The sequence below is a fragment of the Schistocerca nitens genome, chromosome 2, assembly GCF_023898315.1.
Source record: "Schistocerca nitens isolate TAMUIC-IGC-003100 chromosome 2, iqSchNite1.1, whole genome shotgun sequence".
Classification (NCBI taxonomy): domain Eukaryota; kingdom Metazoa; phylum Arthropoda; class Insecta; order Orthoptera; family Acrididae; genus Schistocerca; species Schistocerca nitens.
The window spans coordinates 649,803,951-649,816,510 of record NC_064615.1 but is presented as its reverse complement, the minus strand read 5'-3'; the positions used below and the strand labels follow the sequence as shown (position 1 = coordinate 649,816,510).

Below are 12,560 nucleotides of genomic sequence, written 5' to 3'. Positions count from 1 at the left end.
AGGAACTATTTCCATAATTTTAATATGAATTGTGGTTTGTTACCCATTAAATTTTTTAAAAAGTTGATGGTGTTTTGAAATTTCTTCAAAGCTGTACTGATATTGGTCTTTTTCAGAGGGAATAAACTTAAAAAATTGATCAGCATTCTATTATCACCTTGACTTTGGAAAAAATTCCTGTTGATCTCGACCCTGATGACAGAGGACCATGTCAACCTGTGTAGTACCCACTTCACCATAAATTGCTAAAATGACTATGGATGGCACATCTTTGAAGGCTAGCAGGGGCTTTAGATTCTTTGGCATCAGTCACATATTATCAGTATTAAATTGACTCTTCTCTCAGGTTGCTGAAAATATAATATTCTTGTACATTGCCAAAGGATTTCTTTGATCAAAAATAGATACACTTCACATCTTCATATTTACTTAAATATTTATTTAATAAAATTGCAGCCAAATAGCCACATACAGTTACTTTGCTTAACATTTTACATTTTTACGTAATCATTTATAGTTTTCACTCTTTTACTGCACAGTTCTATGTGATATCATTCACAGGCTTTGTTACACAGTTCACAGAAACATGTTGTGGTTGGGTCATGATAATTTTTGTTTTTGCAAATTAGATGATGAAAGCCGTGAATAGCTAATCTAGTGATGACATGTTGCATTTCGAAGTTTTGCACTGTCCATGAGTGGTTTGTCATTCCTTTGGTGCCACAGAACTCCGGCCATACTTTTTCTCATTTATCCTCAATGATCTTCACTTGATTTCTGGAAGCCTTGGTGTGTGGCATCATATATCAAAGTTTTATGTCTTCAATTAGGAATATCTCTCTCACTGGCAGGTAAACTAGTCTAGATGTTGTCTTTGAAAGACCTAGTCCTCTTTTTAGATAAGTCAATTTAACTTTTTCTAGTATTTCTAGATTTGTTTTCTGTCAGGTGGTCCCATATGACCTCCATCCTGTAGGCCAGGACTGGCAAGATTTTTGCGTTGAATAATTTCATTGCCATTTCTAGACTTGAGTAGGTGGATCTTTTTGATGTCCTGTATTACTATTATTGATTGGGCTGCATGTTCCATTGTAAGGTTTGTGAAGGGCTGTTGGTTGCAATGTCAGCCCTAGGTATTTAAAGTCTGATGAGATTTTTATTTTTTGTCCTCTGATTGTTGATTTCTGCATTCTTGGGTGTTTTGCCTCCTTTTGGTCTTTGTTATGTTTATGTGTAGTCTGTGTTCACTGCACCATTTATCTATTTTCTTAATGTTTTTCTGCAGCTTCTGTATATCTGTTGATCCTACAGCTATGTCGTCAGCATATGCTTATATGTATGCATCTTCTTCATTTTCTCCAATTTGCAGTACTTCTAGAGTGGCAAGAATGTACAGCAAAGGGCACATTGGGTCACCCTGTAAGATTCCATTCGATTGCAAAATGAGGTTCGAAAAAGAGAGGTTGTCTGATATTGTGATTAAGTTGTATTTGAGGATTGACTTGATTATTCTTGCCCATACACTATCTTCTCCCATTGTGTTTTCCAGTTTTTGGACTATGAGATCCCTTTCCAGTAGGTCAGAGGCTTTCATAAAGCCTATGAGCAATGTGTAGAACATTTGTTTCTTTTGTAGCGCTTCGTCGATGTCGTTGAGAAAAAGCCTGACTGCTGTAAGTGTGGATCTTCCAGATCTGAAGTTTATTTATGGTTCTGGGGGGTGACTGTCCATGCAGGCTTTGATTTTTTGTGTAATTATCTTTGAAAACATCTTAAATGAGTATTTTCTAGGGCTATGCCTCTGTACTTGTTTGTATCCGTTGAGTCTCCTCTAACTTTGTAGAGAATTTTTATTATTGAGTGTCTCCATTGGGTTGGAATTCTTCCAAGTTCCAGGCATTTGTTGAAAAGTTTGATCCATATTTGTTGGAGAGAATTGTTTGCATCCTGTATATGTTCATTATATAAATTATTGAGTCTTGCTGCTTTCTTGTTCTTCAGTGTTTTTATTACTTATTTTACATCTTCTTCATTTAGGGGTTGCTATAGATTGTTTCTCTTGCTTTGGGGGTATTTGGTTTCCTCGTTTGTTCAGTATCTTACTGAAGTGGTCTTCCCATCCTTTCACATCTATATTTGGTGTCTGAGTCGTCTTCTTGGTCTTACTGCTATGTATGGGTCTTTCACTGCTTCATTCACTTCTCTTTTTGTCTCTCTTTCTATGTATTTTTTTTCTTCTGTTCTATTAGTTTTTTGTAGGTTTTCCTCTCTTCTGCATACAGTTTGCATGTTTCCTCATCATGCTGGTTTCTTAATCTGTGGAGTGTTCTTAGAACAGTGTTCCTTTTGCTTCAGTATTCAGCATCGAACTATCTTTTTGCCATCCTTGTTTTTGGGTTTGTTTGTACCACTGAATTTTTTAGGATGTCTTCTATTTTGTCTGTTGCTTTTTCGAAGTCTCCTTCATCTATTAATGTTTCTGTTTTTGTTATTTGTTCTTGTTGGTTTGTTATGTTTTCTTTATCAATTTTTCTTTGTGTGATTTGGTGGGTCTTTCTTGCTGGAGAGACGATGTTATTTATTTTTACCTTCATTTTACTGTGCTTTCATATAGGGGTGATGGAGTCATGCCATATTGGTTGAATACTTCCTTTTATTTCTCCTCTTGTTAATGTGATATCAATGGTGCTTTTTCCGTTATGTCATATATATGTAGGTATTAGTCTGTTGTTCAGTAGGATGAAACCACCTTCTTCTATGGTTTCAGTGACTAGTCTTGTTTAATAGTTCTCCTGCAATAATGGTGGGTTTGCTATTACATTATTTGATGATTACTTCTACTGCATTTATATGTAGTTGGAAACAGGGTGCAATTATATTTATGTTTGATGCTTGTACTAACATCCTATTTTCTTGTTTTATGATTTTTTTGGTGGGGTCATCCAGGGTTTCAGTAGCATAGATGTTCCTCCCATGGGTCGTCCTCTTTCTACCTTCTTTGCTACTAGGTGAAAATTGAAGGACTCTTTAGGTCGCCAGTTGTCTATCAGGAAGGTTTCTGTTAAAATTGCAAGATCTGAGTTTTGCAGAATGTCTGTTGGTGTTAGATTAAGAGCACTTTTTATTCCCTCTGTATTCAACAAGATGGCTTTTATTCCTTGTTCTTCTGGTTTTCTTCCTGGTTTGGTTGAGCCTGCTCCCTCTTCCATTGATCATCTTGGGAAATGAAATCAATGAACTTTTACATTTTCAGGCCAGAATTCAGGTTCTTGTGTGATTTGTATATATTCAAACAGAATGCCTACTTTGAAAGCTTTTTTGTTACCAGTGTGCACAGTTCTTCACATTATAGTTGCCCCAGTATTCCGTTCTTGTTAAGGTACTTCACTACTCTATCAGTTGTGGTAATTCTCTTTAGGTTACTGATATATAGCCATGCTTTTATTTCTGCTGCTTGCATTTCTTCATGTTTTTATGTACCCCTTATGGCTTCATTATTACTCTGGTTTCTTCTCCTGTACCAGTTCCTCCCTACCACAGTACTCCTGTCAAGATGTCCCTCTAGTTCATTAACCTCATTTTGGGTTTCATCATGTTGCTCATGTGCATTGATTTGGACCTGTGGCTGATTTTGTTGCTGGAACAGAGTACTTCTGTATATTGTCATTCCCCCTGGTTCAACTTCGTTGTTATACTTAGTTTGTATGTTGTTTCCATCAGTTTTGGTTTTCTCTGGTTCTAAGTGACTTTCCTCTTCTAGACTTTTCTTTACTTGCTCCTGTATTAATATCCCTAGTTGTTTTTTTTTGGGAATCCATTATCTCCTCCATTTTATGCCTCAATTATCCCATTTCTATGTTATTTTCATCTTTTTTTACTTTTTCCAGAGAGCTACCAACTCTGAAGACGTCTCCATTGAAGTTCTTTTCAGCTCCTGTAGGTGTCTCTTCTATCTGCCTCTGTCCACTATGTGCTGTTTCCTGCATCTCTCCAATAGATATCGCTAGTTGTCCAGCAGTCCAGTGTCAACTATGTGCTGTTTCCTGCGTCTCTCCGATAGATGTCGCTATTTGTCCAGCAGTGCAGCTGTCTTCCTCCTCCCCCGTCTTCTCTTGTTGGCTATTCATAACCTCTCTCATAGGATTCCTATTCTCCTCCTTCTTTGTTTTTGTTTTGTTTTTCAAAGAATCTAAGCATTTTCTTATTTCACTCACCGCCTCTAGTAATTCGTTGCTCATTTCCTTCTTCATATATCCTCCTTCTTCTGCCACTTTTCCAATCTTAATAAGAGTGTACTCAATATGTTGCACTGCACTGTCCACCTTTTTACTCAGAGTCCATTTACATAAATACTACATTGTTAGTTAGGTATACAAAGTTTCCAGTGATGAGGTTAGGTTTCATTCTTCTTCACGCAATTTTCGGGTAGTATATACAGTTCAGAATTACATCTATCACTTCTAATGCAGTTTTTTTTTAATTTACAACACTGCAGGTTTTAAATACTGCATTAATTTACTTTCTATGTGGCACTGGTGGTCTAATGGGTAGAGTACATCACTCCTGCTGAGGTAAATCAAGCACTGTATCATGTGCAAGATACTGTGGCGAGCGAGTGTGGTGTGACTTACCCCAGTTCTCTGCTAGCAGCGCCATGTCACCTCAATGCATCTGCATGTAGCGCGGAAGTATTGCACTACAATTAAGTATGAAATTACAGATCAAAGTTTATGTTTAAAACTTTGTTAAAATATAGTTTAGTGTTGTAATGTTCCAAATACCAAGTCTTTATGTTGTAGACTTAATAGTTTACGTAAAAATGTCGTTTTTAGAGAAAAATAAGTGGCGCTAAATAATGAAATTAGAAAGCAAGAATTTTGTCAGAATGTGCAGTTAGAGCTTATAAATAAGTGGTGCAGGTCCCCAAAACAATATAACAAAAATTAACCCGAGAATCCTCATTTTTAGGAAAATCAAAAGTGCTAAATAATGGACTTAGAAACATGAAAATTTGTTTTGTGCTTCAGTTCACCCCAAAAATAATAACTGAGAGACCACGTTAAGCTATCTCTTATAGTTTTTGAGTAATTAAGTAATAAACAATTTTGTGACTAAAGTGTACCCAATTGTTGTAGATTAAGTACGTGCAATTTTAAAAATAGAGAATTTTGGTTAAAGTGGATGATAAAATATACCAAATGATAGAATAATACCCCATTTAAGAGTTGTAGTGTTAATAACAGCTGATATAAGTTCTAGTACAGGTATGGTTCAGAGATAATGATCTACTGATAGTTCCGCTCTAAAAATTCTAGAAAGCAAAGTTTTCAGTCTAGTGAGCTGAAACTTTTTCTGTGATTTCAAGCAGCTAAACTGTATACAAGTAAAAATTAAGAACTTTCTGAAGTAATTTGTAAATATGTTATTAAAGATTATGTGCCCAAGATAACGGTCTTTTGGAGGCTGCTGCAGCATGCAGATAACCGTAGACAACAGATGTTCCCTTGGCCGTCCGCTCCGGCACCTATATAAATACAGCCCGTGGGGCAGTAAAAAAGTTCACTTCGCATTCAGCTGCTGTAAGATCCATGTCTGTTAAATGTCGGATTGCACTCTGCCTCAGATGACGTCAGAGTTGAACTGTGATAAAGCGCGTATTTTGCGGTAAAAACTAGTAGTGAACTCACGAGGACTGTACACCATCCTGGATCGCTTATAATTCGCCAAAATAACTGCTAGTGTGCTGTCCATGTGAGTTACAATTCCACATGGCAAGTGGTGACTTTATTTATACTTTTATGGTGAGCATTTATTTTGAACATTTATTGCAAACTTTCATTGAGTAATTTTAGTCAGGGTGAAAGACAATCTGGTAGGAATGTACCGTAGAGGTCACCTCTGAGATGCTAAGTGTGCTGTTAGAATAGAAAGACTTGCTTTCAATTGAAAGTAGTGAATTTCCACGTGTTTTATGTGAGAAACTTTACGCAATATAATTTTGATTGGAATTTATACTTTTATTTAAAATCATAGCCCTGATCCCACAAAGAAATAGGAGGATAGAAACTTTTCTTTCAGTGGGCTGGACCAGAATGTGGCCGTGCAAACTGGAAACTAAGGTAGCTATGTTTCCCTTTGCTTTCTGGCTGACCACAAAATTAGTTGCCAGGCTCACGTGAGTAAGATGGTGTACTAAACAATTTATACATCTACAAAAACAATAATAATCACAACCCCCACCCCCCACCGCCCTGGAGGTCTTGGAATCAGTCCTAGGTAGGGGAACATGTTTTTCCTCATTTGAGTCCCTCCAGGATGGCCCAAGGTCTAGTCATCTTGCTATCAGGTGAGTGCTGTGGATGTTAATGAGGGTAAAAAAATGGCCAGGATATTGGGCTCCATACCCACCTACTCCTAGTGCCAAAGCATAGAGAGTCTGTACTCTATGTACACTTAGGCCAATAGCCCAGTCAGAGACTTCTGCTGTAGAGATTTCAGCAGAGTCTCACTTATTTATTAATTAATGTAATGCTGAAGTAAGATATGGCAACCATCTTTACTGTGACTGAATGCTGAAGAACATCTGAGTGCTAGTTGATTCCCCAGATTTACTGTCTGATGTGGATTCATTGTTTTTGTACTATCATATGTATATCTGAACAGTCCTGTGCTAGGACACCATAGTTGAGGTATATGTATGCTATTTAGTAAATGTTTTCTGAGTTGTTCTGTGTGGAGCACATTATGAGTATCACATCCTAAATGGAAAGGTCAATTATATTAAAGAAAGACAGTGGCTGTCCAGTGCATAATAAGCTGGATACAAAGGAATCTCAGTCATTTTATTAAAACAAGGTAACCACAACAGATTCTCTGTAGAGAAAGAGTTTAGCTTCAGATTTGTTATTATTATTCATATCATTTACATGCTCATTTTATGTTCACATATAAATGGTTAAACTTACATAAACAATACATTGTAGTAAAACAAACGTAATATAAACAACTAACACTCAAAAATTTTGTAACTGAACATCTAGGTCTCTTAACCAATTCACACATCTTCATGTCATCAAATTCAGTTCATTGAGTCCACCAGGAAATTTTTGACTCTTCACCAGGTACTGTGTAATTTGCACAGTGTCCCCACAGTTACATGTCAGATGATCCTTGCACCCTATCATACTAACAGGCACTATACCTTCCATTCCCTGTATTGATTGAGAGTTGTCCATTGTTTCCTGCAAAGACCAAATATATTTCCACATTTTGTAGAACCAGCAATAAGGTGAGAATTTTCTGGAGGAAACTTCTGCCAAACCTCTCTCCATTCTTGACACACATCATATATAAGAGACTTCTGGAACTCTCTTACAGTTGCTAATTAATTATGTGCAGCATTACATAATACAAGCAGCCATGGCAGTGGCATCAGTTTAGTAGTGTTACTAATTATTCTCATTGCCTGATTTAAAAGCTTAACATCAACTTTTTGTGCAACATCTGCACTGTTTTTCTGTAATGGAGCACAGTGGTGACCCAACTACCTTTCTAATGCTGTCAGTTGTGATGTTCACTTTTTTGCTGTATTTTCTAAGTAGTTCTTAAAAGTATGGGGCCAGTCCAAAATGACTACCAAGTGTTTTGGGTATGGGTCATATTCTGGAGACACATTCTCAAATACCATATTTAATTTGTGATTCATCTCCCAATTATTGAGATAGTCAGCATTTATCTCTGTTATAGATGGTTTTGTCTTCAATCTGCTGTTGTTGAAGCAATGACCCATTGTGTATAAACCTGTGGTCAAAGCTCTTTTGTACTCTTCCAGGTTTCCTGCTTGATAATCAGGTGCTAGGACATCTGCAAATAGGATCTCTGTAGCATTATTGTTGGGCATACCACGGGATAAAGATTACAAAGGCTTGATGGTAGCACAGAACACTGTGGCAGCTCATCAACCAGCCCTCACCATCTACAACATTTTTCTCTAAGGAATACTTGGAATCACCTTTCGCTAAGCATGCTATACTTCAGATTAACCAGTACTTTACATGACATGATTTCTGCAGATTTAAGTAGCAGGTCATGGTGGTGTAGCTACTGCAATCTTTAGTTTATGCCAATAGCCTGCTTCGATAGAAGCCTGATCACAGCATCTGTGCTTCCTTTGAAAACCGGCTTGTTGGAATGGAGCTACTTTGTCAATTAATGAATTAATGCTTGGATTCAATTTAGCAACATCCTTTTTAGTAGTTTTTAAACTATAACATGTAGTGAAATAGGTCTGTGATGTGATGCTTCATTGCAATCTTTGCCAGTTTCTTTGGCAGCTATTATTTTTTGGAGACAGGTCTATATTCCACTTCCACTTCCACTTCCCACTTTCCAGTGTCAAACTTTACAAGATAAATGACTGAAAAAGTTGAGTTACTGCTAACAGAAAATTATGCAGCTGACATGGCTGATATGATTCCCAATATACTTTATTTTATTGTGATTTCGATTGATCCTGATAGCAATGTAGTTGCAAGGATATGGAACAAGTCAGTATGTTTACAATGTTAACAATACAGCAGCGCATAATATGGTTAATTCTTGACATGACTCATAGTAACAACATGGGACACTAGAAGAAATAAAAACATATTACATACATCAGAATTAACACTTATGTGTACACATTCAGATAAACAATTTTGAGCAACAATATAACATTGCAGCAACAAATTGTTTGCATTTATGCTTACATTGCATTGCTAACTTGGTTGTATAATAAAAACTTGCTCCTATGTACTAAAAAAAGGACCCCAGTACTCTGGTATCAGACTACTAAGAAGTCTGCCTAAAAACCTGCAAGATAGTGTGCTTGACAATGACTTTCCAAAAAAACTTAAAGAAATGGAAAAAGTGTTTTACAGTGTTGCAGAATATTTATGCCATTAAATTTGTATATATTGTTATTCATTATCAATGATGTAAAAACGTAAGCTAAAGGTGTAGAAAAATAAGTTATAATGAATGTTAATACTTTTAACATGTCCTATATTACACGTACATTTACTGTACACAATGTAATCTTACAGGATCAAATAAAATTCAATTCAAATATTTTACCAAATAATAATACTAGTCAGGACAAGTAGAAAAATATACAATGCCTTTACACAAGTTCTTGGTATATAAATCAGGAGACAATCATTTTTCTTAAAATGTCAATTTTTATTGGCTAAGCAAAATCTGTGTAATTCCTTCTTTTTTTTCCAGCATGGTGCAAGTATGGATATGGCAAGAAACCTCAAGAAGATACACAAAATTGAATTTTTAAATGAATTAGGATGTTATGTGAGCTGCAAGAAAAAATATGTTCATATATACAACAGTAACAAAGCTCCACATTTATTCTCACACATAATCACCAATTTACCTCATTTTCAACAAATTAATTGTGTTGCATTTATTAAAATTATATGTAAATACCATAAAAATGGATGTGAAAGTTATTTCACGTCTGGAGAAGTATATTGCCTTCTGATGGAAGACACTACTTCTGTCTTATCAATGCATATGCATTATTCTCTTAGAAAATTTGAAATAGAAATGTTTTTTCCTTATATTTCAGTTATATTATCTCAAGTTGTGCCACTCTAAATGCAAAATTTTCTTAATATTACAATTAATTTATTCAAAGAAAACAATCAATATTTGACAATATAATGAAATAGGATAGATAAAAAATCTACTCACCAAGCGGTGGCAGAACACACACATAAAATAAGATTATAATTAGGCAAGCTTTCAGAGCCAGTGACTCCTTCTTCAGCCAGGGTTGTTGGGGAAGGAAGAGGACTGAAGGAAAGAGACTTGAGAGGTCTAGGAAAAGGGGTAGATATTGGAAAAGTGACCCAGAACCGCAGGTCAGGAGAGACTTACCAGACTGGATGAGAATGAAATCTTTCCTAGACCTCTCCAGTCCTTTTCCTTCACCCCTCTTCCTTCCACTTCAACGTTTCTGTCTGAAGAAGGAGCCACTAGCTCTGAAAGCTTGCCCAATTATAATATTCTTTAATGTGTGTGTTCTGCTGCCACTTGGTGAGTAGATTTTTTCATCTACCCTATTACATGATATTACCAAAAATTAATTTATTCCCATATATGACAATTGCACTGTTTTCTCTCTAGTACTCCAGGAGACATTTACAATTTAATTTTAATAATGACTAGGTGCAGTCATCCTAAACAAAGATTACTCATTGGGTGATGACAGGAGAGAATGGAAAATGTTTTGTTTTCAAATGCAAACAAAATCATATTGAAAATGAAATTCTATTTTCCCATTTCATAAAAAAAAGTCTCAAATTACAATGAATCAAAGATATTTTTTAACAATGTCAGGAAGACAAGACATGAAGAAGCAGCATTTTCGGCAGTGACCGAGTACATTATCCCATGCTGTATCCATATCACTAGCCTTTATCCAGTCATTCATTCATCATTGCGGGTGATGGAGCCCCTTAGGGAAATAGCGTACAGGGCTGGAAAGAAGTCCAACGTGCACTCGGTTTGTCTGCCTGAGGGCCTCATCCAAGATGTAGAGGTGGCCTTGCCTGCGGCTATAGAGCGTACGGGGTGCACTCGTCTGCAAGTAGTTGCTCACGTCGGCACCAATGATGCTGTCGCTTGGATTCTGAGGTGATCCTCAGTTCCCCTAGATAGGTCAGGGGTGCACTACACAAAGGAAGTGGCTACTTGGGTAGCAGAGTACTTGTGGCGTGCACATAGGTTTTTTTTAGGCTAGGCAGTAGTGCGAGGTGTCCTGATGAACACTCACCAGTCAATGTGCAGGCAGGGAAATCAGGACATGGTCAGTGTAAAGACACTTCAGCTATCAAGATATTAGCAGTAAATTTTCAGAGTGTTCAGATTAAAGTTCCTGAATTTACTGCCCTCCAGGAAGCGTGTGGCGCGCAAATTATTCTTGGGACTGAGACCTGGCTGAATCCTGAGATAGGAAGTTCTGATGAAATATTTAGTGAGGGTTGGAACATATATTGGAAAGACAGATTAAACACCGTAGGAAGTGGTGTCTTCATTGCAGTTGACAAAAATATTGTGTCTACTGAGGTCGAAGTAGAGTGTGATTGTGAAGTTATCTGGACATGTTTAACAGGGCTAGGAGAAATAAAGTTAATTGTTGGGTGTTATTACCAGCCACCAGGTTCCACCGTGACAGTTCTAGAATCATTCAAAGGGAGTCTACACTCTGTATCGCATAAGTACCCGGATCATGCTATATTAGATGGAGGCGACTTCAACCTACCTAGTATAGACTGGGATGTCTATGGATTCATTACAGGTGGTACAGACAAGCCGTCGTGTGAACACATTATCCGAAAACTGTCTTGAGCAGCTAAATTGACAGCCAATGCGTAATGGAAATATTTTGGATCCGGTTGCCACGAACAGACCAGACCTCATTGACGGTGTCAGTGTTGAGACAGGGATTAGTGATCATGATGTTGTCATTACAACTATGGTTACAAAAGTTAAAAAGTCAGTCAAGAAGGCTAGGAGAGTATTCTTACTAGAAAGAGGAGATAAGCAGTTGTTAGCATCCCACTTAGTAAATGAATCGACTTCACTTACTTCCGGTACGATGGATGTGGAAGAATTATGAACAAATTTTAAACACATTGTAAATCACGCATTGGACAAGTATGTGCCGAAAATGTGGGTTACGCGTGGAAAAGACCCACGTGGTTTAACAGCACATTTCAGAGAATGCTCCGGAAGCAGAGACAGTTGCACTCGCGGTACAAGAAAGATCGGGAGAATGAGGACAGGCAAAAGTTAGTAGAGATTCATGCTGCTATAAAAAGAGCGATGCATGAAGCATACAACTGCTACCACTGTCATACCTTAGCAAAAGATCTTGCTGAAAACCCAAGGAAATTCTGGTCTTACATAAAATCAGTAAGCGGGTCGAAGGTGTCCATCCAGTCACTCACTGATCAGTCTGGCCTGGCAACGGAAGACAGAAAAACGAAAGCTGAAATTTTAAATTTAGCATTTGAGAAATCTTTCATGCAGAAGGATCGTACAAACATACCGCCATTCGAGTCTCGTACAGATTCCCGTATGGAGGACATAGTGATAGACATCCCTGGGGTTGTGAAGCAGCTGAATGGGTTGAAAATAAATAAAATGCCAGGTCCTGATGGGATTCCAATTCCGTTTACAGAGAGTACTCTACTGCATTGCTCCTTACTTAGCTTGCATTTATCGCGAATCTCTTGCCAAATGTAAAGTCCCGAGCGACTAGAAAAAAGCGCAGGTGATGCCTATATATAAGAAGGGTAGAAGGACGGGTCCTCAAAATTACTGACCAATATCCTTAACATCAGTTTGTTGCAGGATTCTTGAACATATTCTCAGTTCGAATATAATGAATTTCCTTGAGACAGAGAAGTTGCTGTCCATGCGCCAGCACGGACTTCTTAAGTAATAGAACCCAGTACGTTGTCCTCGATGGTGAGTGTTCATCGGAGGTGAGGGTATCA

General features: G+C 37.3%; 2 protein-coding genes across 2 annotated transcripts in view; one reads left to right on the top strand and one right to left on the bottom strand.

Moving 5' to 3' along the window:
- The window catches only part of LOC126236762 (alpha-tocopherol transfer protein-like), a 150,651-nt gene extending 141,122 nt beyond the window's left edge, over positions 1–9,529 (top strand). Inside the window, exon 8 of the mRNA XM_049946316.1 lies at positions 9,268–9,529. Within this exon, the coding sequence (XP_049802273.1) occupies positions 9,268–9,320 (53 nt within the window). The 3' untranslated portion in view covers positions 9,321–9,529. The remainder of the gene's footprint in view (positions 1–9,267) is intronic.
- LOC126236761 (clavesin-2-like) overlaps positions 6,935–12,560 on the bottom strand; it is a 600,452-nt gene continuing 594,826 nt past the window's right edge. The window contains exon 10 of the mRNA XM_049946311.1: positions 6,935–7,241. The gene's annotated coding sequence lies outside the window, so the exon portion shown is untranslated. The remainder of the gene's footprint in view (positions 7,242–12,560) is intronic.